General features: G+C 55.0%; 3 protein-coding genes across 11 annotated transcripts; 2 read left to right on the top strand and 1 right to left on the bottom strand.

Annotated features, from left to right (window-relative positions):
- Window positions 1–301: 301 nt before the first annotated feature.
- On the bottom strand, window positions 302–3,136 carry Tigd5 (tigger transposable element derived 5). Its single transcript, XM_004638905.2, has one exon. The coding sequence runs from the start codon at window positions 3,104–3,106 to the stop codon at window positions 1,172–1,174; it is 1,935 nt and encodes a 644-aa protein (XP_004638962.1). The 5' UTR covers window positions 3,107–3,136; the 3' UTR covers window positions 302–1,171.
- A 412-nt stretch (window positions 3,137–3,548) lies between these two features.
- Window positions 3,549–17,380, top strand: Eef1d (eukaryotic translation elongation factor 1 delta). Of its 8 annotated transcripts, none has more exons than XM_023723889.1 (10): window positions 3,584–3,644; window positions 9,244–10,343; window positions 11,975–12,095; window positions 12,689–12,760; window positions 14,414–14,470; window positions 14,792–14,891; window positions 14,968–15,068; window positions 15,342–15,560; window positions 16,922–17,116; window positions 17,283–17,380. In XM_023723889.1, exons 2-10 carry the CDS (start codon window positions 9,244–9,246, stop codon window positions 17,319–17,321), a joined length of 2,004 nt encoding a protein of 667 aa, XP_023579657.1. In that variant the 5' UTR covers window positions 3,584–3,644; the 3' UTR covers window positions 17,322–17,380. The 8 variants fall into 8 exon arrangements, with proteins under 8 accessions (XP_023579661.1, XP_023579662.1, XP_004638966.2 ...); XM_023723891.1 differs by having other exon boundaries at window positions 17,289–17,368; XM_023723890.1 differs by lacking the exon at window positions 3,584–3,644 and adding an exon at window positions 7,349–7,647.
- A 1,547-nt stretch (window positions 17,381–18,927) lies between these two features.
- On the top strand, window positions 18,928–22,304 carry Naprt (nicotinate phosphoribosyltransferase). 2 transcript variants are annotated; one of them, XR_002822729.1, is made up of 13 exons: window positions 18,928–19,188; window positions 19,479–19,606; window positions 19,732–19,814; window positions 19,954–20,084; window positions 20,177–20,292; window positions 20,535–20,731; window positions 20,808–20,948; window positions 21,213–21,297; window positions 21,390–21,470; window positions 21,562–21,664; window positions 21,748–21,902; window positions 22,028–22,107; window positions 22,180–22,271. XR_002822729.1 is itself a non-coding variant. In XM_023724007.1 (13 exons), exons 1-13 carry the CDS (start codon window positions 18,963–18,965, stop codon window positions 22,240–22,242), a joined length of 1,617 nt encoding a protein of 538 aa, XP_023579775.1. In that variant the 5' UTR covers window positions 18,929–18,962; the 3' UTR covers window positions 22,243–22,304. The 2 variants fall into 2 exon arrangements, 1 of the variants encoding a protein (XP_023579775.1); XM_023724007.1 differs by having other exon boundaries at window positions 18,929–19,188; window positions 22,000–22,107; window positions 22,180–22,304.
- The last annotated feature ends 242 nt before the right edge of the window (window positions 22,305–22,546 follow it).

Below are 22,546 nucleotides of genomic sequence, written 5' to 3' on the forward strand. Positions count from 1 at the left end.
GGATGATGACTTGAACCCTTTCTTTCCTCTTTCAAATGGGCCCACCCAGAAGCAGCTCCTCAGCCACATTCTTGGCAGCATCAGGAAGTCAAAAGTATGTGGGAGGGGCTGGTGAGATGGCTCAGTGGTCTAAAGCACCTACTTAGAACAAGCTTAGCAAAGCCCAGGGACCATGGTTCAATCCCCCAGCACCACATGCCAGCCAGCCCCGCCCCTGGTGGGCTGAGCTGGCCACACACACACACACACACACACACACACACAAAAAAATAAAATTTAAAAAAAAAAAAAGTACGTGGGAAGGTGAGCCAGAAGAGCAGGGGGCTGAGCAGGGGAATGGGACTAAGGCACTATGAATTGTCCCCAGGTTGCTGTCAGTGCTCCCTGGTAGATTGGGAGACTGGCTCTGTTACTAGGGCTAACATGGTCTGTGGCCAATGAGAAACGGGACAAGCTTGTCCTGCCATTGGTCAAACCTCCAAGACCCATATCCAGTTTGCCAACCCCATGTAATAAAAGATCTATTCAGAAAGGAATTTTCTTCAAGAGATTTAACAATCCAAGTGGAACAAAAGCCTGCATCCAGAACCTCAGGAAGTACTGGGCTCCATCCTCTCTTTCCCCACTCCATTGTAAATAGGTCTGGGCTAAGGGCTGGAGGGCAGTTTCCAGACCAAGGGCAAGAGCAGCCAAGACCACCCCACTCTTCTCCTCTCATAGCCTCTTCTGAAGATTCTAAAAACAAATTTAATGTGTTTTTTTTTTTTTTTTAAATGGCTGAGTAGTGTGCTTTCCTACTACAATAATGGGACCAGGTAGCACCAGTACTGCAGACAGAATTGGAGTGTCTCATCCAGTGCACATGACAGGCTGGGGAAATAGGGGGTGTGAGCCCCACAGGGGCCAGGTGAGAACACAGCCAACTGCTCTTGGATAGGTGCTGAGCATGTGCCTAGTGTGCGGAAGGGAACTTCACCTGTGTGTCCTGCCTAGGGAGAAGGATCAGCCAGAGCCTTCCTTCAACAATCCTCCCCAGGAGACTGCAGACCATTGGGGCAGGATGACCCTTTACCAACAGAGCCCAAGCTGGGCTGGGACCCCTGTCCCCTGAACCCATGGGGTGGGCCACCCCAAGAGACTGCAGCAGGAAAAGGTTACTAGGCTGGCATGGTCATACACCATCATTGGTACCTGCTGTGGAAGGCCCAATACCCCCCAGCCTCCGGGCCATGCTGATGAGTGAGCGAAGCTGCACCAACCTCAGTGGTCCCACCTCCCTGGGGTCCTGGCTTTCTAGCCACCGAAGAGCTGTTTCTAGCCCCCAGATGGCCTCCCCTGCAGTGGGCACCAATATCCCTCCATGCTCAGTAGCCTCCTCTTCCTCCTCTCCACCTCCCATGCTAGAGGGCAGACTGGCTGGGGATGGTGGAGCTGCAGGGGCCAGTGCAGGGCCCACCTCCTCTCTGTAGCCATCAGGGAGGCCTCCATCATCATCTAGGTGCAGCCACTCAGCCACCTCTTCAGGTGCGAGGCGCTTGTAAGCCAGTGTTGCCAGATGTGTGAGGTCACTGAGCAACCTGCTGTGCTCTGCAGCTTCCTCAGCTTGGTAGGTTGGCTGCTGCCCAGGTTCAAAGGCAGCCCGCAGGCCCAAAAGCCAACAGCGCTCAATGCTGCCTGCCTGCACCAGGTCCCAGGAGAGGCCTGCCAGGTACAGCATGTCTTTGAGCATGAAGCTGCGCATGAAGTCCAATGGGGAGCCACTAGCACAGGACACTGCCAGCCGAAGCAGCTCTCGCTTGTACAGATGTTTGAAGGCCACCACCACACCCTGTTCCAGAGGCGCAGGGATATGTGTCTGGCTGTTGCCCTTGGATAGGAAGAGCACCCGCACAGCACCATCGGGTGTCTGCAGCTCTTCTGGGGTCCCCAGGGGTTCTGGCCGGCACTGCCTGGGGTTCTCCTCACTCTCTTCCAGAGAGGCCATTCTGGTGGCCCAGCTGGGGCAGGGCGGGTGGGCAACAAGCAGAACTGCCTTCTGCTGCAGGCAGCTTCGACGTAGGTAGCGCTTGACGCCTGGAACGAATTCCTCGAAGAACCAGCCGCGCAGCAGAGGACGGCTAAGCCAGGCGTCAGGGCTATAGCGGTAGGAGGCTGGGAACTTGTCATGGTTGTGGTGGCGCAGGCTGGGCGGGTCGGGCAGCTGTCCGATGACCAAAGGCTTCAGCTTGTGACTGCCAGTCAGGTTGGCAGCTAAGAGCACTGTCACTCTGTCAGCGCGCCAGCTGTAGCCCCCTGTTTCGGGGTCCCTGGAGCTCCGGGGCGCAGCCTGTTCCGGAAGCAGCCTCCAGTAGAGACCAGTGACATTGGCATTGTAGATCTGCTCGTCGCCATAACCGGCCTCGGCAGGGCACAGCGCAGCAGGCGCCCGGTCCAGCAGAGGGCTGGCGTCAGTGGCTTCCGCGGGCTCCGCCTTGACTGGTGGGCTGGGCGTTGGGCCTGATGGGGGATCCACCTCACCATAGATGCGCTGGCTGGAAATCCCATGGCGTTTCTGCCAGCGCCAAAACCAGCCGTGACTGGCCTTGAAGGTGCACTCGGGCCCATAGATCTGGCGCGCGAAGGCCTCGGCCTGCGCCTGGATGAGTGGCCCCGACAGTGGCACGCCATGCCGACGCAACGCGAGAAACCACGAATATACTGCGCGGTCGATCTCCTCCTCGTTGGCCAGCCGCATCTTCTTGCGCTGTGTGCCCACCTCGCCGCCCAGCTGGTCCAGGAACCAGCGCAGCTTGGGCTCGTCTTTGAGCCAGCCGCGCAGCGTGCCTCCGGGCACCCCGAAGTCGCGGCACACACTGGCTTGTCGCTCGCCGCCCTTGACGCGCTCGATGGCCTGCAGCTTGTCCTTGATGGAGTAGGCCTTGCGAAAAGCCATCTTTACCGCTACGCCGGGCCGCGGTACCGGCGCGGGGGGCTGGGGGCGTGCGGCGGCTCCCGGGACCCGCACAGGGGGCCGTGGCGCGTCGGCGGGACGCCCAGGTGGAAAGCGGTGGCCGCACTGTGGAGCCCGGCGCGGGGTTGATCCGGCCGGGAGATCCGCGGGGTACATGGCTAGATCAAGGGGCCGCGGGGTAGCGGGAACCTGTCCGCGGCTCGCACTGGCCGCTCGGGGCGGAGCTGGAGGGCGGGGCCGCCAGGGTTCCTCCCTTTTGTCTCACCAGCCCTGCCAGCGCAGGCGCACTTGTCTCTGCTCCGCCCCGCACCAAAGCGTCTGCGCACTGGTGTCCTGGCGCGGATAATCCGGCGCAAGAGGCCTGTTGGCCCCGCCCCGCTCCTCCGGCTGGCTCCATTTAGCTCACCGTTGGGGGCGTTGGACGGGCTTTGGACCTATTCTCTGCTTCTTGCGGCAACTCTTCTAGTTTAGAGCGGTCGTGAGGTCTTTCCTCACAGTCTTGTGCTTAGCATTTATAGGCTGCATCGCGCTGACAGCCTCGACGTCCAGGAGACGCGAGCTCAAGGCGGCGTCCCCCGCGGCGCCGGGCGTGGTACGCCCCGCTCTATTTCCCCTGTGCGGCGCGGGCGCCCGCCCTTTCCTCCGCAGTCCCGCGCTGTAGGTTCTTCTGGGTTGCTGTGTCCTTGACTGGTGTGTGAGTACCGCGGCCCCGCGTTAGGAGCGCACGTGCTGGAGAGACCCCAGGACCCGGGTTCTGCGCCGTTCGGGCAGTATGACTGGGCGGCGGCGGGCCGGGGCGCGGGGTGTGCAGGAGGCCGCCGGACACGGCCCAGCCTGAGATCCTTACTGCTGTCGCTGGAGCCGACTCCCGTGCTCCGGAGGCCGTAGTGCCTGTCTGGCCCAGCTGTTGCTTGGGCTCATAGTTCTTACTCTTTAGTGCGTACTTATTAAGCATCTACTGAGTTACCAGACTCTAGGGATAGAGAGGCGTCACAAGCACAGGTGCAACCCTCGTGGAACTTAGGTGGCCCATAAGAGTAAAGAATGTGTTGTGATGAGCTGTTTCAAATAAAGTAAGTTCTGGGTATGGATAAGGTGGTCCGGAAGTCTCCTGGGAAGAGGTCTTGAGGGGTTTGATCGCTTGTGCTATTGGGAAGAAATGAGCCCTTTTCAGATGTCCTAAGGAGAAAGAAGCAGAGCAAATGTAGATTCCTGAAATGAAGCCCCTCTCCCCCGCCCCCAGCCCATTAACCCCACCCCCAGTTAAGAACTTTAGGCAGAGGGAGATGAGTCTCCTGCAGTTCTGACTACCCCTTTGTGATACTCTGGGTGTCCGGCCTGTGCTAGGGATGAGGGTTGAGCAGAGAGATACTCTCTTGGATAGGGCAGAAGGAAGATGTGACAGGATCCCCAATGTGTCGCTTGAGAAAAATGCCTTTTCACCAAGAACCTGGGCCCAGCCAAGCTCCTAGACTTAGCTCTTCAGGGGCTCTCTGGGCCCTGAACCAATCCCATGGGGGCAGTAGAATCTCTATGATCTGCTTGGAATAAGAATAAGGAGATCTCTAGGGAGGGTAGGTCCCCTTCCTGGCTTGTGGTGGCCGGTTCAGCATGGACTTCTGCTTCCTTGCCTTGGAGTTAAGGGGTACTAAAGCATCTTCCGGTGGGATCCTGGTGGTGGGGTGTGTCAAAGGGAGCAGTTGGAATGTGTGCAAAAGGACCTCTGGTGCTTTTGCCTGGGATGTGCGCTGGATGGTTTCCTGCCCTGCCTGGAGGAGCCTGATGCAGGATCCAGCCAAGCTGAGTGAGGCTGCAGGGTCTTAGTACAGGTGAGCAAACGTGCTTGACATGGCTTAATGTTTGAAGAGTATATCTGAAGTTGGGCATTATAGCATAAGATTGTAATTCAGGATGCTGGAAAGTTGAAGCAGGAGGACTGCAAGTTTAAGCCCAGCCTGGGCAAAAGACTGTCCCAAAATTTAAAAACAAAACACACTGGGTATGTAGCTCAGTTGGCCAGCTTTATATTCAAATCTCAATACCACACCAAAAAGAAAGAGGATCTCTGGATTGCTGGCATTCATCATTTGTGGACCCTTGTCCTGTACTAGGATTCTGTGGTGACCTATACATATTGGAAGTTGGAGTGAGTTACTCCTGCGAAGGACAGGTGTTGGAACATGCTGTGAGTCTCTAGCCCCTCGCCTCACTGACTTGATGGCATTCTGTGGCCATGTGCACAGTCTTAATTTTCTTCTTACATAAAATGTCACTCCTGACCCCAGCTAGATGTGAGGGCTAGTATAGGTGTTGTTTTAGCCTCCTAGGAAGGGTAAATAAAGCAGGAGTAAAGCAGGGTAAATAAAGTTATTCAGCAGGTCCATGGCTGTGTTGGGCTGGTGGATCAAGGCAAGTTATCTGGGACTGAGACAAATAAAACTGATAAGCCTTGACATTTGAGTCAGAGACTTCTGGGGCTTGCTAAACCTAAGGTGCAGTGGCTTGGGCAGTTATATATGCATCTGGGAGGTATGCTGGACCCTCCTGCTGAAGCACAGATCAGTGTTACTATATAGGGCTGGAATATCAACAGTCAGGAACACAGGTGGACACTAAACATACAGAAAGTTCTAGTGGGCATCATCTGGTCCACAGACTGAGGCCAGGCAAGCCCAGAGGAAGTGCTCCTGAGGTGGGTGCACAGGCTGTGCTGACTGGCAGACCATTTCCCAGCCCACCTTGCATATTTGCACTTCCTTTGGAGACTGAGAAGCCTTTGATGGGGATGCGTAGCTTGGGCACAGGCTGTTTGAGGTACATCCAGGGCATGAAAGTGTGGAGAAAGCCTTTCTAGAAGAGTTCATTTTCACCCTGCATGGAGACCTCTGAGCCCTTGCACTGTAGGAGGCAAAGCTATGCCAGATCATGTTCCCTGACCAGGAGTATTTTTGGCAGGGGGTGCATGTTAGCATAAATCACAAGGGCCCTGGGCCCTTAAGCCACCTAGATGTGCCTGGGCACAGAGACTGCACATTTTTTAGAGCCTGTATCTGCCTCTGCTGAGTGCTGTCTGTACAGGTCCAGGGCTGGATGGCCCCACAAGGCTGTGTTGGGCACCTCTCACAGAACCAGCTGCTCATTGGGCGCTATTTGCCGCTCAGCTGCCTGCATCCCGGGGATGGGTGAGGTCTTGATGGCTGGGTTGTGACAGTGTCTAGGAGTAGAGCAGGGGCTGCTCACGCCACTTCCTCTGAGTCCTCTTCTGATTAAGGATCAAGAAAAAAAGGTTGACCATGTATAGGAATATGGTGTTGGTCTGTTGGGGCTCACAGGACTTGAGAAACTCACTGCTTCCTGCTTTCAGGCTGTTCTTCCCAGGCAGCTGCAGGCTTGCATCCATTATGCTCCAGGGCAGCATTTGACCTCAGATGTCTGGCCTGGACGCAGCCAAGCTGAAGGTCCTATCCTTTATTGCATGGGGGGAAATGAAAATTGGGGAGGACCCTGTCCTGCGAAATCCTTTGTTGCTTTTGCTGGCGCGCTATGGTAGTAGCCCTGCCTACCTAGCCTCTTGATCCGCTAAGGTGGCACCTGCTGAATGAGAGGCCTAGTCCCTCAGAGGGCTTTTGTTATCCTCTAGGTAGGTCTCTAGCATTCTGGGCCAAGGGCCAGTACAGGAGAGGGTCTGAGTCCCCAGGGGGCACATGTGTGTGCTGGCCCACCTTGTCCTAGGACAGGGTGGGAGAGGGTAGTCCTGATGGTGATCCTTACTTGTCCCCCAGGGCCTGCCTGGGCTCAGCAGGACCCCCAAGAGATGTGCTTTAAGGGGTGATAGAGTAACCTTAGGCGTGTAGATTGAGAAGTCACCTGGGATTTTGGTGATAGAAGTCTGTGAAGGTTACCTCCTATACACCACTTCCATAAGCAGCCTGTGGATGGCCGTCCACTGTCCTCAGCTGCCTGAGCTATTGTCTGGCATGACTCATATCTCCTACTACTCTAACCTTGCTGCTTTTCCTTCATGCTCTCCTAGGAAGCCAAAGCAAAAGTAAGTACTCCCGCCTAGTGTATTGTGGCTCCTCTTACCCACGCCAGGGAACCCCTAGCCGGTGCGATGCCTGGCCACCTGTGAGTTGGCCCTGGGTGGGTGGGGGTGTGCTATGTTCTTGAGCAGTCCTGGGTTTGTGCCAGGTGGAGTAGCATGTGGCTCTTTTTCCATGGAGAAGTGGTGCCCTCACATGAAGATATAACCTGGAAAAAAAAAAAAAAAAAAGATATAACCTGAGAAAACAATGGCCTTGCCTTTTGGAGAGCACCGTGGTGGTCGCTTTCTTCCCTGAGCTGCTGCTCCTGCTCTCATGGAGAGCCCCTGGAGCTTGATCTGAGGTCGGCCCAGGACTACCCTTTCTATGGGAGCAGAATAGCTGGTGAGTCCATAGGCGTTTGGTACCACGGAGGCTGTTGGGTAGAAAAGCTGTGCTGCTGTGTTGGCAACAGCGAGTGATGTCACAATGCCCTAGCTTCGGGGCTTCTGCTCCTGCCCCCATCCCTGCCTCTGCCCCAGCAGACTAGCCTTGGTAAGGAAGGGGTGTTCCAGGGGCCTCTTGCTCTGGGCCTCTGTGGCTCTTGGCCCTGGTTCCTTGCTGTGGAGAGGGCTTAACAAGCTGCCCTTAGAGAACCTCAGCTCTCCCTCAGAGGTGGGCTTCGGGATGTGATAGGTAGAGCCTCCCAAAGTCCCCTGCGTGAGTGGGGTTTGGAAATATATGGCTAATACTTTGGGGCTGTGGGAGTAAAAGTTTAGTTTTGTTGGGGCTGAGTATTGGAAAGGGTCCTAGACAGTGGTGTAAATGTTTGCTGTCCAATCACAGGCTGAAGGCTGTCCTCTATCTGGCGAGGTCCCACTCATCCCCAAAGGCCTGGTGGGTCTGCCTTCCTTTATGCTGTATCCTGTGACCCTGCTGAAGCAGCAGGGTGGTAGCACCCTCCACCAGTCAGCTCTTGGGTGCTGTTAGTTGGGTTTGGCCCAAAGGAATCCTCATAGATTCCTATTGAGGCAAGAACCATGGTAGCATTTATTTGTATTAGAGCAGCTCAAACCCTGGCAGAATCTCAATTCTCTTGCCATGTTGCCATACCTGGACATACATGGCAGCAAGGGCAGGGTCCATACCTCCCTTGTGGCTCTAATTCATGTTTCGCCTTGCTTGTGGGGCAGCAAATACCTAAGGTGAGAGAATCCTGTATCCAGTAAGGAATCTGAAGGTTCTGGAGGCAAGACCTTGTCCATAGGCTACAACAAGTGGGGTTTAGCCCCCTTAGGTTCTCAGACACCTTATTTAAGGTGGACTCAAGGGTGTGGATTGGTCACCTCCTGTTAAGGGGGCAACAGCTGATCCAGCCTCTGGGCTGAGGCTCTTGCCATTTTGGGAAAGTTACCAGCGTCCTCCCTGGTGTTTGCTGTTGAGATTGCCTTTCAAGGGTAAGCACAAAACCTCTGTTCCTGCCCACCTGCCTCCTTTCACTGGAAGAGCACACTGCTCTGCATGGTTGGTGGTGTGCCTATGGCTCTGTAGGTGACATACAGTGATAGGCCTGTGGGCAGCCACAGATGTCTTTCTGTGAAATGAGAGAGCAGCCAGCTGTTCCAGGGCGGTGGCCAGACTTAGCAGATGAGGAAATACAGGAACTCTAGCCATAATTAATTTCAGTTGTGAGAGTAATGCCTTCGTATGAGAGCTGGCCACAGTGGTGCATGCTTGTAATCTCGGCACAGTGGAAGGCTCAGATAGAAAGATGGAAAGTTGGAGTCCTGCCTGAGGAATTGAGCTAGACCTCGTCTCAAAATTTAAAAAGGCTAAAGTTGTAGCCCTGTGCGAAACCCCTGGGTTTAATCTCCAGGATGAAAAAAGGAAAAATTCATGGGATATACTAATACTAGGAAACCGATGGCTTATAGTGAATCAGACCCGAGCACAGCCTGTTTCTATTTCGTCTGGCAGCCCTGCCTGGAGCTCCATGGGAAAAGGTTTCTGTTTTTCAATTGGATTTGGTGTTCTCTGGTTAGCAAAGGCAACTTAGTAGCTGAAATATATAAAAATATGAATATGTGTGCGGTACTGTACTTGAAGGTTCCCCAGTGGATTGACTTGATCCCTTGCATGTTACCTCATGGAGCCCCCGGGGGGGCTTCCCTACCCACCCTACCTGTCAGCTCCAGGAGGGCTTGGGAGGCAGGTGCCTCTGCTCTGTTGCAACTGCCTTCTTGTGCTTGCTTTTTAATGCTGCGTGCGAAGATGAGGAGCGGGAAGGCCTCTTGTGCCCTGGAGACCGTCTGGGAGGACAAGCACAAGTATGAGGAAGCTGAACGGCACTTCCACAAGAACGAGGCCACACAAGCCACCAGCTCTGTCCAGCAGCTCCTGGTCGAGGTGCCTGCTGTGAATGGGCCTGGCCAAGAGGACACTGAGGATGCTGATGAAGCAGAGGCCCCTGACACCAGCAGCAGGAGTAATTCTAGGAAGAGCCTTGAGGGCAAGAAGCCCCTACAGAAGAAGAGGAAACGCTCCCCCAAGGGCTGGCTTGGGCAGGCAGACCTGGCCTTTGTGGGCCTATCAGCTGACAGTGTATGGCTAGAAAAACCACTTTTCGATCGGGCAGAAAGCTCCTACCGCCAGAGGCTGGCCAACTCAGCTGCCCAAGCTGCACAACCACCTGCCGTGGCCCCTCGAGGCCCCTGCATACATGGGACCCTGGTGGCCTGCCACCATGTGACTTGGGGCAGCTGGGTCAACAAATCTTCCTTTGACCAAGCTGAGCGGGCTTTTGTGGAGTGGTCACAGGCCCTGCTGCTGGCTGCACAGGGGAGCCGCAGGCAGGAAGCTCCTGACACCAGCTCAAGGGCTACCAGCTTCAACTTGGCCCTAGCCTGCCAGCCTGGCCCACCAGCCAATGGTCAGCCCACTCTGGGCAGCCTGCAGGCACTGGTGAGGGAGGTGTGGCTGGAGAAGCCCCAGTATGATGCTGCAGAGAGGGGCTTCTACGAGGCCCTGTTTGATGACCACCCCCCAGGGAAGGTTCGCCTGCAAGAGCGGGCCAGCCAGGCAGAGGGAGCTCGGCGGGGCCGCAGAGATCGGCGGGCCCGTAACAATACCATGGGAAGCAAGCGGGCTGGGCCACGCCGTGCTGACAGGGAGGCCCCCTCTCCCTTGCCCTACTGGTACTTCCTGCACAAGGACGCGGAAGCCCCTTGGCTTAGCAAGCCCATCTATGACCGTGCTGAGTGCCACCACCACGCCACTGAGGCCCTGCGCATGGCCTGGTGCCTCGAAGCTGCCTCTCAGATTCACCGCCCTGGGCCCCGGTCTGGCCTGTCCATGTCCAGCCTGAGACCCAAGTAGGAAAAACATATGGGTGGGCACCCAACCTGGCCAGCACAGGGACACTATTTTGGGTGGGACTCTGAGACCTGAGGACCTGCTAAAATGAGTTCAGGGCCAGTTGGGCAAGGGGTCACAGAATTCTGAGCTGTTGGGTAGGAGAATCAGCCAAGGGTACAACCTTCTGTCCTTCACGGGCCTTCTTTTGGATAGGCAACCCTAGAGTGGCTTCTGGCGAAAGTGTTAAAAGGACAGGGTTGCCCACAGGGCTGGTAGGACACTATGCAGCTGGTCCCTGAGCTGCCTCAGGGTGAGATGTGCAAGCCACGTATTGGCAGCCCCAGCTGGTCTTGTCACGTCCACCTCCAAGGTGAGGTGGGCATCATAACAGCCGCCCCATCAGATGGACCTTGGTCTGCCCACCTCTCAAAAGGAAAGAAACCTGCTCTCAACCTAGGCCTCCAAGGAGCTCTGCTCCAAGACAAGTAGATAAAGCTGTAACAGTGGTTTCTGTAGGCTAGGGGCCTGGAGGGCCAGTGCAAGGTCTGCCCTACCCCAGCCAGAAGATGGAGGGGACAGAAATGGTCAGAGAAGGACTTGGAGGATCCCAAGTAGCACTGCAGGGACGTTTTGGGAAGTGATGTCAATCTAGGCCCCTGATACCTAGGGAGGAGTGAGTCTGGGTTTGCCAGTATGATAAGGCCTCGGTGTGGGGATGGGCTAGGACCCCATTGCAGAGGTGCCGTTTCTGCTTGCCAGCTACCTGTCCCAGTGTTCATGTAGTTTGGCTCCTTACCCAGTACTCTTGGGTGAGGGGAGGAGAGGAGAGTCAGGGCTCTATTCCTCTTTTTGCAAGGGTGTACTTAGTGAGGTCTAGCAATGGTGGGAGGTCCCTGGTGGCAGAACAGGGTTGGGTCTGGCTTTGGATTTGGTGGGGCAATAGGCATGGGCTGGCTGGGTCAGCAGGTGTGGCACAGGTGGTGCTATGCTATGGAGTCTGGCTTAGAGACAGTGGGCTAGACTTGGCCCATAGGGTGTGGCTTATTGAACCCTGGTAAGAGGTTCTCAGACTTCTTGGTTTCCAGACCCAAAAGAGCTTTCATAATTTCATTTTAGTAAGCAAAACAAATAAGTATTATAAGTACTTATTGAAGAACAGTGTGTTTGTTACCTGTTGGTGTCAGTGTTTTACCTTGTTGCAAATCCCTTCATGCCTGCTATTTCTGGGCTCAAACTGCAGATAAATGTTGTTTGACTATGGCTGAAAAGGGAAGACCTAGGGGACCCAGAGGTTTTGAGGCCAAAGGAGAATATGAGTTTGGAAGTATGACCTGGGGGCCTTACCCAAGCATTGGAGGGAGTTAGGGCAGTAGGAGATGATGGGATTTGTTATGGCCACTCACAGAGGATGCTTTAGGCTGGTGTCACGCCAGAAACCACTCACACTGATTGCCTTGGGGGCCGAGAATTTTTTGTTTCCCAGAGTGGTAGTCAGGCAAAGGGGTATGAAAGCCAGCAGGGCATGGGCTGGCAGAGTTGGTATCTGGGATTGGGGTCAGGTATCCCAGCACCCTAGCAGGGTGGGCCACAACTGGAATCTGTCAGGTGGGCTTCTGGGAACCTGACTGGCTTCTCCCCTTCTCACCAGAAAAATGGCCACCAATTTCCTAGTGCATGAGAAAATCTGGTTCGACAAGTTCAAGGATGATGATGCAGAAAGGAAAATCTACGAGCAGATGAATGGGCCTGTGGCTGGTGCCTCCTGCCAGGTGAGAGCTGGGGTTGATGCTGTTAGGTGGCTCTCTTGCCAACAAGAACAGCTGCAGCACACAAGGGAGAGAGGTTGACCCCACTTGGTAGGCATGGACATGCTGAATTGGGCGGCTTTTTGTACAGAGCTGGGAGTGGTGTCTTGGCTGGCTACTGGGGTGCTTCCTGCTCTTGGCTTTTTGTTCAGATGCATGGGCCAGGAATAGACAGGTATCTTTCTGGTGGGAGCCAGGCCCTTGCAAGTAGACTGCCCGTAGCCAGGCCCTGTGGCCCTGGCTTTGAATACCTTTGTTGCGCTTCTATAGAGCTTTCATTCTGTGCAGTACTCTTTGTTTGTTGTTTGTTTGGGGTTTTTTGGGGGGTGTTTTTGACACAAGGTTTCAATATGCAGTTCAGGTTGGCCTTGAACTCAATATATAGCCCAGGCTGGCCTCAATACTTGCATCTGTTCTCCTGCCTCAGCCTCCCAAGTATTGAGATAATAGAGGCGTGCACCACCACAACCAGCCAGTACTCTCTTGTTCTATGAACAAAGGTTGTTTGTTTTTTTAACAACAACAACAAAGACTGGTTCTTTCTGCACTGTCTGCAGGAGAATGGTGCCAGCGTGATCCTCCGTGACATTGCAAGAGCCAGAGAGAACATCCAGAAATCCCTGGCTGGAGTGAGTACCCACAGCCATGAACCCATGGGCTGTACTTAGCTGAACAGCAGGTCTGATTTTTTTTCCTTCCCCTCAGGTCTGCTGACCATTTTGGCCCTGTGGAGCAAAGTTAGGTTACAGTTTGCCTTGCACTGTTCTTCCAGGATGCCGAGCACCTAGGCCGAATCCAAACCAGATGCCATAGGAAATAGTCCTTGCTTTCTCAACCTTTCCATGTCTCTTGCCTGCTTGCCAGCGGTCACCCTGACCACTTGTACGGTGCCAGCCATGGGCTCTGGGGCTGAGGCATGTTGTTTGCAGGGTGTATGCACCAAGGGGACAGTCCTTGAGGGCCTATTCTTCCTGCTTGCTTTCCATTGAAGTTTGTCTGTCTTCTTGGCCCATCCCTCAGGGCGGGACCTACCAGGAGAAGGGATTATCATTCTACAAGGTGTGAAATTCAGATCATAGGCTTGAAGCCTAGAAAGAGGCCCTGTGATCTTCCTGGGCCTCTGGGTTACAGGCTGAGAGGAGGTGGCCAGGGAAGGGTAGGTATATTCTCCCCCACTACCACCACCCCCATTTTTCCTTTTTGAGACAAGTTCTCATTGTGCAGTTCATACTGGCCTTGGCCTTAAACTCACACAGCAATCATTCTGCCTCACGCTCCAGTGCTGGGATTATATGGGTGTGCTATAGATGGGTTTAAAGCTTTTGTGTGAGGTACCTCTGAGGCTAGCAGGTGCCCATCACTGTCCACTGTCATTTTTGTCAGGTCCTTTGGCTTCTCAACTGGCCAGGATCCCGTGCCCAGAACCACTGTAGGCCCTGTAACCCTGGGGCTGTGGGAACTGTTCCTGCCCTGGCTGTGTTGGACCAGTCTTAGCCATTTGGAGACTTTTCAGGTTCCTTGGCAACTCCCCCGCCCCCACACACCCCTTGGTGACTAATGCCTCATTGGAGGGGTTGTTTTCTTTATCGCTAGGCCTACTATGGAATGGGTAAGACCCCAAGTTCCCTGGCCTACCTGGCTCTAACTCTAACTCTGAGGAAGGCACTATTTATTCTCTAGGGCAGAGCCCCTCTTCCTACCCTGGAAAGGCAGCCAAGCACCCCATTCACACATCTCTGCCAGTCCTAGCCTTTTTCACCTGGGCTGGTAGCCATCAGGTAGGCTTCCCGAAGCTCACTCTGTTCTGCCAGGCTAATTCCCATACCAAGACACATATACAAGGGAAGCGCTCAGTATTGTTACAAGGGCTGTGATGGGACAGGAGGTCTCCAGGCCTGAGGTCATTCATTATCCCAAGCAGTAGAAAAAGGCTTGTGCATTTGCTGCCTTCTGCACAGAGAATGACTTCTGTGCTGAGACCCCATTTACAGAGGAAGCCCTGGGAGAGAGCCTGCCACATAAGGTTGAGCTGCGACCTCTGTGGTTGAGCTGCGACCTTTCCTCAGGCAAACACATAAAAGTCCTCCCTTAAGATTATAATGTCTAGATGAGCTAGGAGCTTGGGCTGGCCTTGGAAGCATAGCTTGCCTGGTAGTCACCTAGAACCATCAACATCTAACTTAGGAGCCAGATGGCTGGTGCTAAAGCCAGGGGAAGCTAGGTGTGGTTTGCCAGCTCCCTTTCCCCACTTGTCCTCAAATGCTTTCCCTTCCCGTTTCCAGCTCAAGGAGGTGTTGCCTGACCCCTCTGAGGCCCTGAGCCAGGCTGCCCTTGGGACTGTAAGTCCTGATGCACGCTGCCTCTTGTGTTTTGGTTGTCCCGGGTCCCCTTGCTGCTTGTCCTGTATTTCCTGCTTGGCTGAAGTTGTGTGGCAGTCTGTGCCACCATCCTCCCTGAGGTCAACAGGTCTTCATCACTTATGATGCCCCAGTAGGAGGGCATCTTTCCTTCCCTGACATCGTCTTGAGTTGAGTCTCCAGTAGTCCTGAGCACAGCAGGGGACCTGCTGGAGTCACTGGGATCTGCTTCTGAATGGCTGTAGAAGAGGGGACTGAGAAGCAGCTTTGGGGCTCTGAGTCTTCCTTCCCCCTGTCTTGCAGAGCTCTGGCCCTGGGGTCTCCAGTGGGCCTGGTGGAGACCACAGTGAGCTTGTTGTCCGGATTGCCAGCCTGGAAGTGGAGAACCAGAACCTGAGAAGTGGTGAGTCCCTGGGCCAGATAGATGGGATGGGACGTCAGCCCCTACCCTCTGACCACTGTGCTCCTTGCACCCACAGTGGTGCAGGATCTGCAGCAGGCCATCTCTAGACTGGAGGCCCGGCTGAACACCCTTGAGAAGAGCTCACCCACCCATCGAGCCACAGCCCCACAGACCCAGGTGAGTACTTCGACCCAGTGCAGGGAGGAATGCCCCACCTCCGCCCTCAGAACTTATACCTCTTGTGGGCTTTCCCTGGCAGCAGAAAGGAGCTAGGGTCCATAAGGATTTATAGTGATGCTCAGATTGCCCCCTGGGGCAAGGTTCAGACAGCTTTTCGTGAGGGATGTTCGTGGGAGGCATAGCCTGTGTTCTGGGGCTGTCTCCTGTAGCTTCTCCAGGTAGTGGAAGGGAGAGGATGGGTGGGTTTCAGCTTCCCCTCGCCTATGGCAGCACGTGTCTCCCATGCGCCAAGTGGAGCCCCCAGCCAAGAAGGTGGCCACACCAGCAGAGGACGACGAGGACAATGACATTGACCTATTTGGCAGCGATGAGGAGGAGGACAAGGAGGCGGCCCGGCTGCGGGAGGAGAGGCTAAGGCAATATGCAGAAAAAAAATCCAAGAAGCCCACACTGGTGGCCAAGTCTTCCATCCTCCTGGATGTCAAACCTGTGAGTTAGGGACATCTCAGGTCTTGGGGAGGCCGGGAGTCACTTATTCTTCACTGGGGTGGGGGTTGCCGTGCGGCCTACCCAGAGGCTCAGTTTACAACTCCCTTCCTGGATCTCAGTGAGAAGTCAGGTTTAAAAATCTTAAATTGGGCCAACCAGATAGCTCAGCGGACTAAAGTGCCTGCTTAGGCAGGTGCAGGAACCGGGGTTCGATTCCGGGCTTGCCATGCCAGCCCCGCCTCCAGGGTATGCTGAGATGAAAATGAGACTGGGTGTGGTGGTACATGCCTGTAATCCCAGAGTTTGGGCAACTGAAAACAGGATCACTATGAGTCCATCCAATCTGTGTAGTGAGACTCTGTACTTAATGCATTTTAAAAAATTAAAAAATAAATGAAAATTTTAAATTAGGGCTGGGGAGATAGCCCAGTGGTGTTAAGTGCCTGCCTGGCAAGCACAAGATCCCAAGTTCAATCTCCAGTACCAAAACACACACATACACAATCTTAAATTAGGAGAGGCTAAAGCAGGAGGATTATTGCAGATTCAAGGCCAGTGTGGGCTACAAAGTCAGTTCAGGGCCAGTCTGAACTACATAGTGAGACCCTGTCTCAGAAATACAATACAGGGAGCTGGCAAGATGATAGCTCAGTAGAATAAGCACTTGCCTGGCAAGCGCAAGGTCCTGAGTTTGGTCTCCAGTACCGCAAAAAAAAAAAAATAAATAAATAAAATTAAAAAAAATATATATATATATATGCTGCCACATGCCACGGCCCTGCCCCTGGACACACTAAGCCAGCCACCGACTCCATGCATGGGCATCATGGTACACACCTGTAATCCCAGCACTGGGGTGGTTGAAAACAGGAGTGTCACTGGAGTCTGAGCTGCATAGTGAGACTGTACCAAATACATTAAATGAAAAAGAAAAACAATACAGGTCTGGAGAGCTAGCTCAGCAGTCTAAGCACCTGCCTGGCAAGCAGGATCCAGGTTTGATCCCCAGTTCCACATGCCTGCTAGCCACTGAAACCAACATGGTGGCACATGCCTATGATCCCAGAGCTAGAGAGGCTGAGACGAGAATCATTACAAGTCCGAGTTGCAAAGTGAGACCTTGTACCAAATAAATCTTTAGGAAAAAAAAAAAAAAAAAATCCTAAGGAGCAGAAACTTTTGTGATGTTGGGGCTGGCGAGATGGCTCAGTGGAATAAGTGCTTCCCTGGTAAGCGCAAAGGCCTGAGTTCAATCCCCGGTTCCACTTGTGATGTTTCTGATGGGAGGGTCTGCTCTGGTATTGTGAAGCCCACTGAGGTGGCTCTGTCTCCTCTGTCTCCTCCCCACCCCTGTTCCCCAGTGGGATGACGAGACTGACATGGCCAAGCTGGAGGCCTGCGTGCGCTCTATCCAGCTGGACGGGCTGCTCTGGGGTGGTTCCAAGCTGGTCCCCGTGGGTTACGGCATCCGCAAGCTGCAGATCCAGTGTGTGGTGGAAGATGACAAGGTGGGCACCGACTTGCTGGAAGAGGAGATCACCAAGTTTGAGGAGCATGTGAGTAGACCGGGTGGCATGAGTGGCCAACTATGGGGTCCTGCTTCTGCACCTGCCACTTCATAGCAGTGGGGGTGGGGAAGGCAGGCTCCTGGCCACACAGAACTGGTGGAGGGGGTCTAGAATTAGAAACTGTCCTCTGCTAACCCTGCCTGCACCTCCACAGGTGCAGAGTGTGGACATTGCAGCTTTCAACAAGATCTGAAGCCGAGGGCGCATGTGTGCAAGGGAGGCCCTGCCAAGATTAAAAACTAAGACTCCGCACTCTGGTTCCTGTCTTGTTACTGGGAGGGCAGTGCTCTGCGGGTTCCTGGGCCATTGCTGTCCCACCCTGTGCCCCCATTTCTATACTGCCATTCTTGCTGTGGATCAGGCCGCCCCACAGCTTTGCATGGTCATGTCACCTCGTACACTGCTCACCTCCTGCCACTATTGGTCTTCGTTTTATGTTGCAGGTGCTAAGTGCATTTCAAGCTGTTTAGGCAGAAACAGCCTCACTGCTGCAGAGGCTGCTGTTTCTTCCCTCAGTGTCTCTTGTCCCTGCCCCCAGCAGATGTCCTGGCCCTGCTGTGGCGATGCGGCAATACAGTCATGTAGTCTGGTCTTGGCTTTGGAGAGGGCTGTGTGGCCTTAACCTACCTGCTGTATACCTGGCCCCACTCCCATTGACCTATAGCTGCTGTGAGAGTGTCTCTGGAGGAAAAGGGGGTCTTTTCAGAGCTGATATCCTCAGGGTCCCAGGCCACAAGACAGTGGAAACCTGCCTTCAGTTTTAGAAAGGGTTCATGCTGTAACTCAGTGCTAACATGAGGTCCTGGGTTCAATCCCCAATATCAAAAAAAGTAAAACGATTTCCTACAGAAACGAGTACAGGACACCATAAAAGCAATCACCTGGGGCCTGCCCCTTAGCTCACTTCTTTAAGTGGCTGCTACAACAAAGCAGTCAGGCTCAGGTTGCTGTGCTTCAATCCCTACAACTCAAGCCAGCCAAACCTGCCCTGAAGGCATTTGGAGCCCCCCCAAAAAAAAGAAAAAAAAAAAAAAAGTCACCCTAGAGCACTGGCTGCAGCCTCTAGGCGTGAGATCTTTTTGGCTAAGTGCAGTGATACACACCTGTACTCCCATCTACTGGGAGGCTTGAGGCAGGAGGATCATGCAAGGCCAACCTGGGCACTACCTAGACTGTAAAAGGGATGGGGATGATGTTACTTGTGTGTGTGTGTGTGTGTGTGTGTGTGTGTGCGTGCGTGTGTGCGTGTGTGTGTGTGTGCGCAGAATTGGGAATTGAACTCAGGCCCTTGCGCTTACTAGGCAGGCACTAATTCTACTGAGCCATCTCCCTGGCCCCAGGGATGGGATGAAGCTCGGTCAGTGTTCTTCCTGGGTTCAATCCCCAAGACTGCAACAGAAAAAAAGCCTTTGTTGCCAACTAGGATTGAGTAAACAGCTCCCTGTTCCCTACCTCATCTCTTCTGAAGAAGTTGGGGCACTGGGCCAGCAACTAGGAGCTCTGGAGGCTAAAGCTGCCGTATACTTCCTAGCACCTGGCCAGAAGCCAAGGTGGACTCTTCCTCTGCCCTCCTCTCCCATCCCTTGCCAGTCCAGAACCGATGGCCATGGGGAGGAAACTGGCCCCTGGAGGGGACCATCAGGACCTTGCTCTGATGAAAGTGGCCGGTGCTGTGGGCTGAGGCCTGGACTAATAGGCAGGTCCCTGGTCACAGCAGCTGGCAGTTCAGCAGGCCCCACCTACCTTTTAGCCGAAGAGTATCCCCGCCTCTGGGTGTTACCCCAAGCAAGAAGGCGGCCATTGGTTCGGATGTGTCACGTGGGGCGGCAGTGAGATGGCGGCTGAGCAGGACAGCGAAGGTCTCTGTGCGGCCCGGCCGATGCTTACCGACCTGTACCAGGCCACCATGGCGCTGGGCTACTGGCGCGCCGGCCGGGCACGTGACCCCGCCGAATTCGAGCTCTTCTTCCGCCGCTGCCCGTTCGACGGCGCCTTCGCCCTGGCCGCGGGTTTGCGCGACTGCATGCGCTTTCTGCGCACTTTCCGCCTGCAGGACGAAGGTATCCTGGCAGACCACCAGGGCTGTCCCACTCCTACAGCAGTCCCGCGACCACCTCCACGGCCCCGATTAGACTCACGACCCCACAAGACCTCCGAAAACCCGATTAGACTTTCGACTCCCGTAGGACAATGCCCATTGAGACCCTCCGACCCCAGCCAGTCCCATTGTAAAGGGAACTCTTTGCTGGGTGTGCATACTCTCCTCTGCACGAGAAGCCTACTCATTATTACCAGCATAAGATCCCCTGACCCTGGGAAACGCTAAACACAAGTGTCCCTGTGGTCCTAGACTTGAAGTTCCTGGCCTCGGTGCTCCCCGCGGACACAGACCCAGAGTTCTTCCAGCACCTTCGGGCCCTGGACTGCTCTGCCGTGACCTTGCGGGCCCTGCCTGAGGGCTCTCTGGCTTTTCCGGGAGTGAGTGCGGGGCAGCCGGCTGAGACGGTGATGGTGAAGAGGGGCCTGCTGGGGGAGGCTCACCACCCTTCCACTGTTGCTACTCCTGCAAGCCTCAGGGCTGCTTCTGGTCACCCTCTCCACAGGTGCCTCTACTGCAGGTGTCAGGGCCACTTCTGCTTGTGCAACTTCTGGAGACTCCGCTCCTCTGCCTGGTCAGCTATGCCAGGTGGGGTTCAGCGATTGGACTTGGGGCTAGCCGTAACTTAAGGGTCAGGGGAGGGGCAAGCTAGAGCCCTGGGGCTGGAATTCCAGGTCCCAGGTAACTGCTGGTTAGTCATCTGGGGTCCCCTGTCTCCTTGACACAGCCTGGTTGCCACCAATGCCGCTCGACTTCGCCTGATTGCAGGGCCTGAGAAGCGACTGATGGAGCTGGGCCTTCGGAGGGCTCAGGGCCCAGACGGGGGCCTCACAGCCTCCACCTACAGCTACCTGGGTGGTGAGGGCTGAGGGGGAGGTAAAGGCTGGGAAGAAGCCCCTCTTGCCCCTACCTCAGGGCTGCCCTCAAGCTTGCCTAACTCCTTCATCTAGGGTTCGACAGCAGCAGCAATGTGCTTGCCGGGCAGCTGCGGGGTGTGCCGGTGGCTGGAACCCTGGCCCACTCCTTCATCACTTCGTTTTCTGGCAATGAGATACCCACTGACCCAGTCAGTATCTCTTCTCAATGCTGCTCTACTCTGGAGGGTATACCCCAAAGCTAGCTATGGCCCTTGAAGCGGTGGGGTTCAGCCATGTGTATCAGCATATGCCAACCTGGACAGGTAGCCCCAGGGCTGCCCCAGGAAGCTGGCACGTAGGTGACATTACCTTTGCTTCAGATCAGAGTATGTTGGCCATTCCCAGGCCTTACAGAAGGCTGGGTCCATCCCCCACTGATTTGTCTCCACAGATGTTGGCTACAGCTACTGGTGAGAGTCCCAAGGTGGACCTGCCTACCACTGTAAAGCTGTGGCTGGAGCGAGTGTGTGCCTACCTGGGGCTGGCTGTGCAGGAGCCACACCCAGGGGAGCGCGCAGCTTTTGTGGCCTATGCTCTGGCTTTTCCCCGGGCCTTCCAGGGCCTGCTGGACTCCTACAGTGTGAAGAGGTAATCCCCAGACTTTGCTCCAGGGATGGGCTTGGCAGAGCAACTGCAGCCCCCAGCCTCTTATCTGTGTTTGCAGGAGTGGCCTCCCCAACTTCCTAGCGGTAGCACTGGCACTGGGAGAGCTGGGCTACAGGCCAGTGGGTGTAAGGCTGGACAGTGGCGACCTGCTTCAGCAGGCTCAGGAGATCCGAGCGATCTTTCGGACCGTTGCGGCCCAGTGAGTTCCCCCAGGAGGGTGTACCTACTAAAAAACCTGGGGAAGCTAGGAAATAGGGTTGGGGCAGGGAAGGATGGTGTTTCTCCCCAATACCTAGAGCCTCAAGCTGGTTTCAGGGTCCGCTGGCCCTGAAAAGGGGGCAAGAGGTAGTACCACCAGGAGCTCCTAACCAAAGTACAAGTGTGGATGTAGCTGACTTGGGGAGGAAGAGAGGCAGGGTGAATCAGGTATATCATGGGGCTTCCCAAATCCCATTGCATGTAGATTCCAGGTGCCTTGGCTGGAGTCCGTCCCCATCGCAGTCAGCAACAACATTGATGAGGAGGAGTTGGCCCGACTGGCCCAGAAGGTGGGGTGGAAGGGACAGGCAGGCCCAGGGTGGCTGGGAAGGTCCTGGGGCCCTGCAAGTCTTGCCCGGCTCAGTGTTAATTCTCCTTCCAGGGCAGTGAGGTGAACATCATCGGCATTGGCACTAGTGTGGTCACCTGTCCACAGCAGCCTTCATTGGGCTGTGTCTACAAGGTAGGAATACTGTTTAGGCCCAGGTGGGTTGAGTTTGGAGCACTTTGAAGGGTGGGGGACAGCATCTATCTATCCCAACACTTTCCTGCAGCTGGTGTCTGTGGGAGGCCAGCCCCGAATGAAGCTGACCGAGGACCCTGACAAACAGACACTGCCGGGGAGCAAGGCCGCCTTCCGGCTCCTGGCCTCTGATGGTGAGCCCCTTCCTGCACCCATCTTGTCCTCCAAGGGACCAGCATGCCTCCATGTTATTCTCACATCCCCTCCATGTACACAGGATCTCTGCTGTTGGACCTGCTGCAGTTGGCAGAAGAGGCACCACCTCAGGCTGGGCAAGAGCTGAGAGTTTGGCTTCAGGGTGCCCAGGAGCCCAGCACTGTGAGACCAGCCCAGGTGGAGCCACTACTGAGACTTTGGCTGCAACAAGGACAGGTCACACACACACACCCCACCCTGTGCCCCTTCAGACTTGACTAAGCCCTGGCCTGAGCCAGACTTTCTACCTGCCTCCTGCTTCCCTCTCTTGTAGCTATGTGAGCCACTTCCATCTCTGACAGAGTCCAGAGCCTTTGCCCAATGGTCCCTGAGCCGCCTTAGCCCAGCACATAAGCAGCTGAAGAGCCCTGTGCTATACCAGGTGGGCATAGGTCGTGGAGGTGGGCCGCCCTCTGTGCCATTGTTGCCCACCATCCTGCTTCTCTTCCTGCAGGTTGCACTCTCTGAGAAGCTTCGAGATCTGGTGCATCGTCTGAGTGGACGAGGTACCCCATGAGAATTCCAGGGATAGGGACTGCCTAGAAATAACACATATCACTTGCCATCCCAATAACTTGTCATGTGTCATTTGTTCACCCAATCTGTTGCCTCCTGGGCCCTCAGGGATTGCACTAGAGTCAGCCAGGAGGCTGGGGATATAGCTCAGTGGCACAGCGCCTGCATGGCAAGTGCATGACCTTGAGTTTGGTTCTCAGTACCAAAAAAAAAAAAAAGAGTCCAGAGCTTCCCAGTCTCACCCCAGGCTGAGCTGTGGGGACCAGATCTGAGGCTGAGCAGCAGGGCCACAGGGACAGGGAGGG

The sequence above is a fragment of the Octodon degus genome, unplaced genomic scaffold (genome assembly GCF_000260255.1).
Source record: "Octodon degus isolate 3935 unplaced genomic scaffold, OctDeg1.0 scaffold00104, whole genome shotgun sequence".
NCBI classification, from domain to species: Eukaryota; Metazoa; Chordata; class Mammalia; order Rodentia; family Octodontidae; genus Octodon; species Octodon degus.

Coding starts and splice junctions, on each gene's coding strand:
- Naprt (XM_023724007.1), top strand. CDS start 18,963: ATGGCGGCTGAGCAGGACAGCGAAGGTCTCTGTGCGGCCCGGCCGATG. Junction 21,298..21,389: donor TGGCCCGACTGGCCCAGAAG/GTGGGGTGGAAG, acceptor TTCTCCTTCCAG/GGCAGTGAGGTGAACATCAT. Junction 21,471..21,561: donor CATTGGGCTGTGTCTACAAG/GTAGGAATACTG, acceptor ACTTTCCTGCAG/CTGGTGTCTGTGGGAGGCCA.
- Eef1d (XM_023723889.1), top strand. CDS start 9,244: ATGAGGAGCGGGAAGGCCTCTTGTGCCCTGGAGACCGTCTGGGAGGAC. Junction 10,344..11,974: donor ATGTCCAGCCTGAGACCCAA/GTAGGAAAAACA, acceptor CCTTCTCACCAG/AAAAATGGCCACCAATTTCC. Junction 12,761..14,413: donor TCCAGAAATCCCTGGCTGGA/GTGAGTACCCAC, acceptor TCCCGTTTCCAG/CTCAAGGAGGTGTTGCCTGA.
- Tigd5 (XM_004638905.2), bottom strand. CDS start 3,106: ATGTACCCCGCGGATCTCCCGGCCGGATCAACCCCGCGCCGGGCTCCA.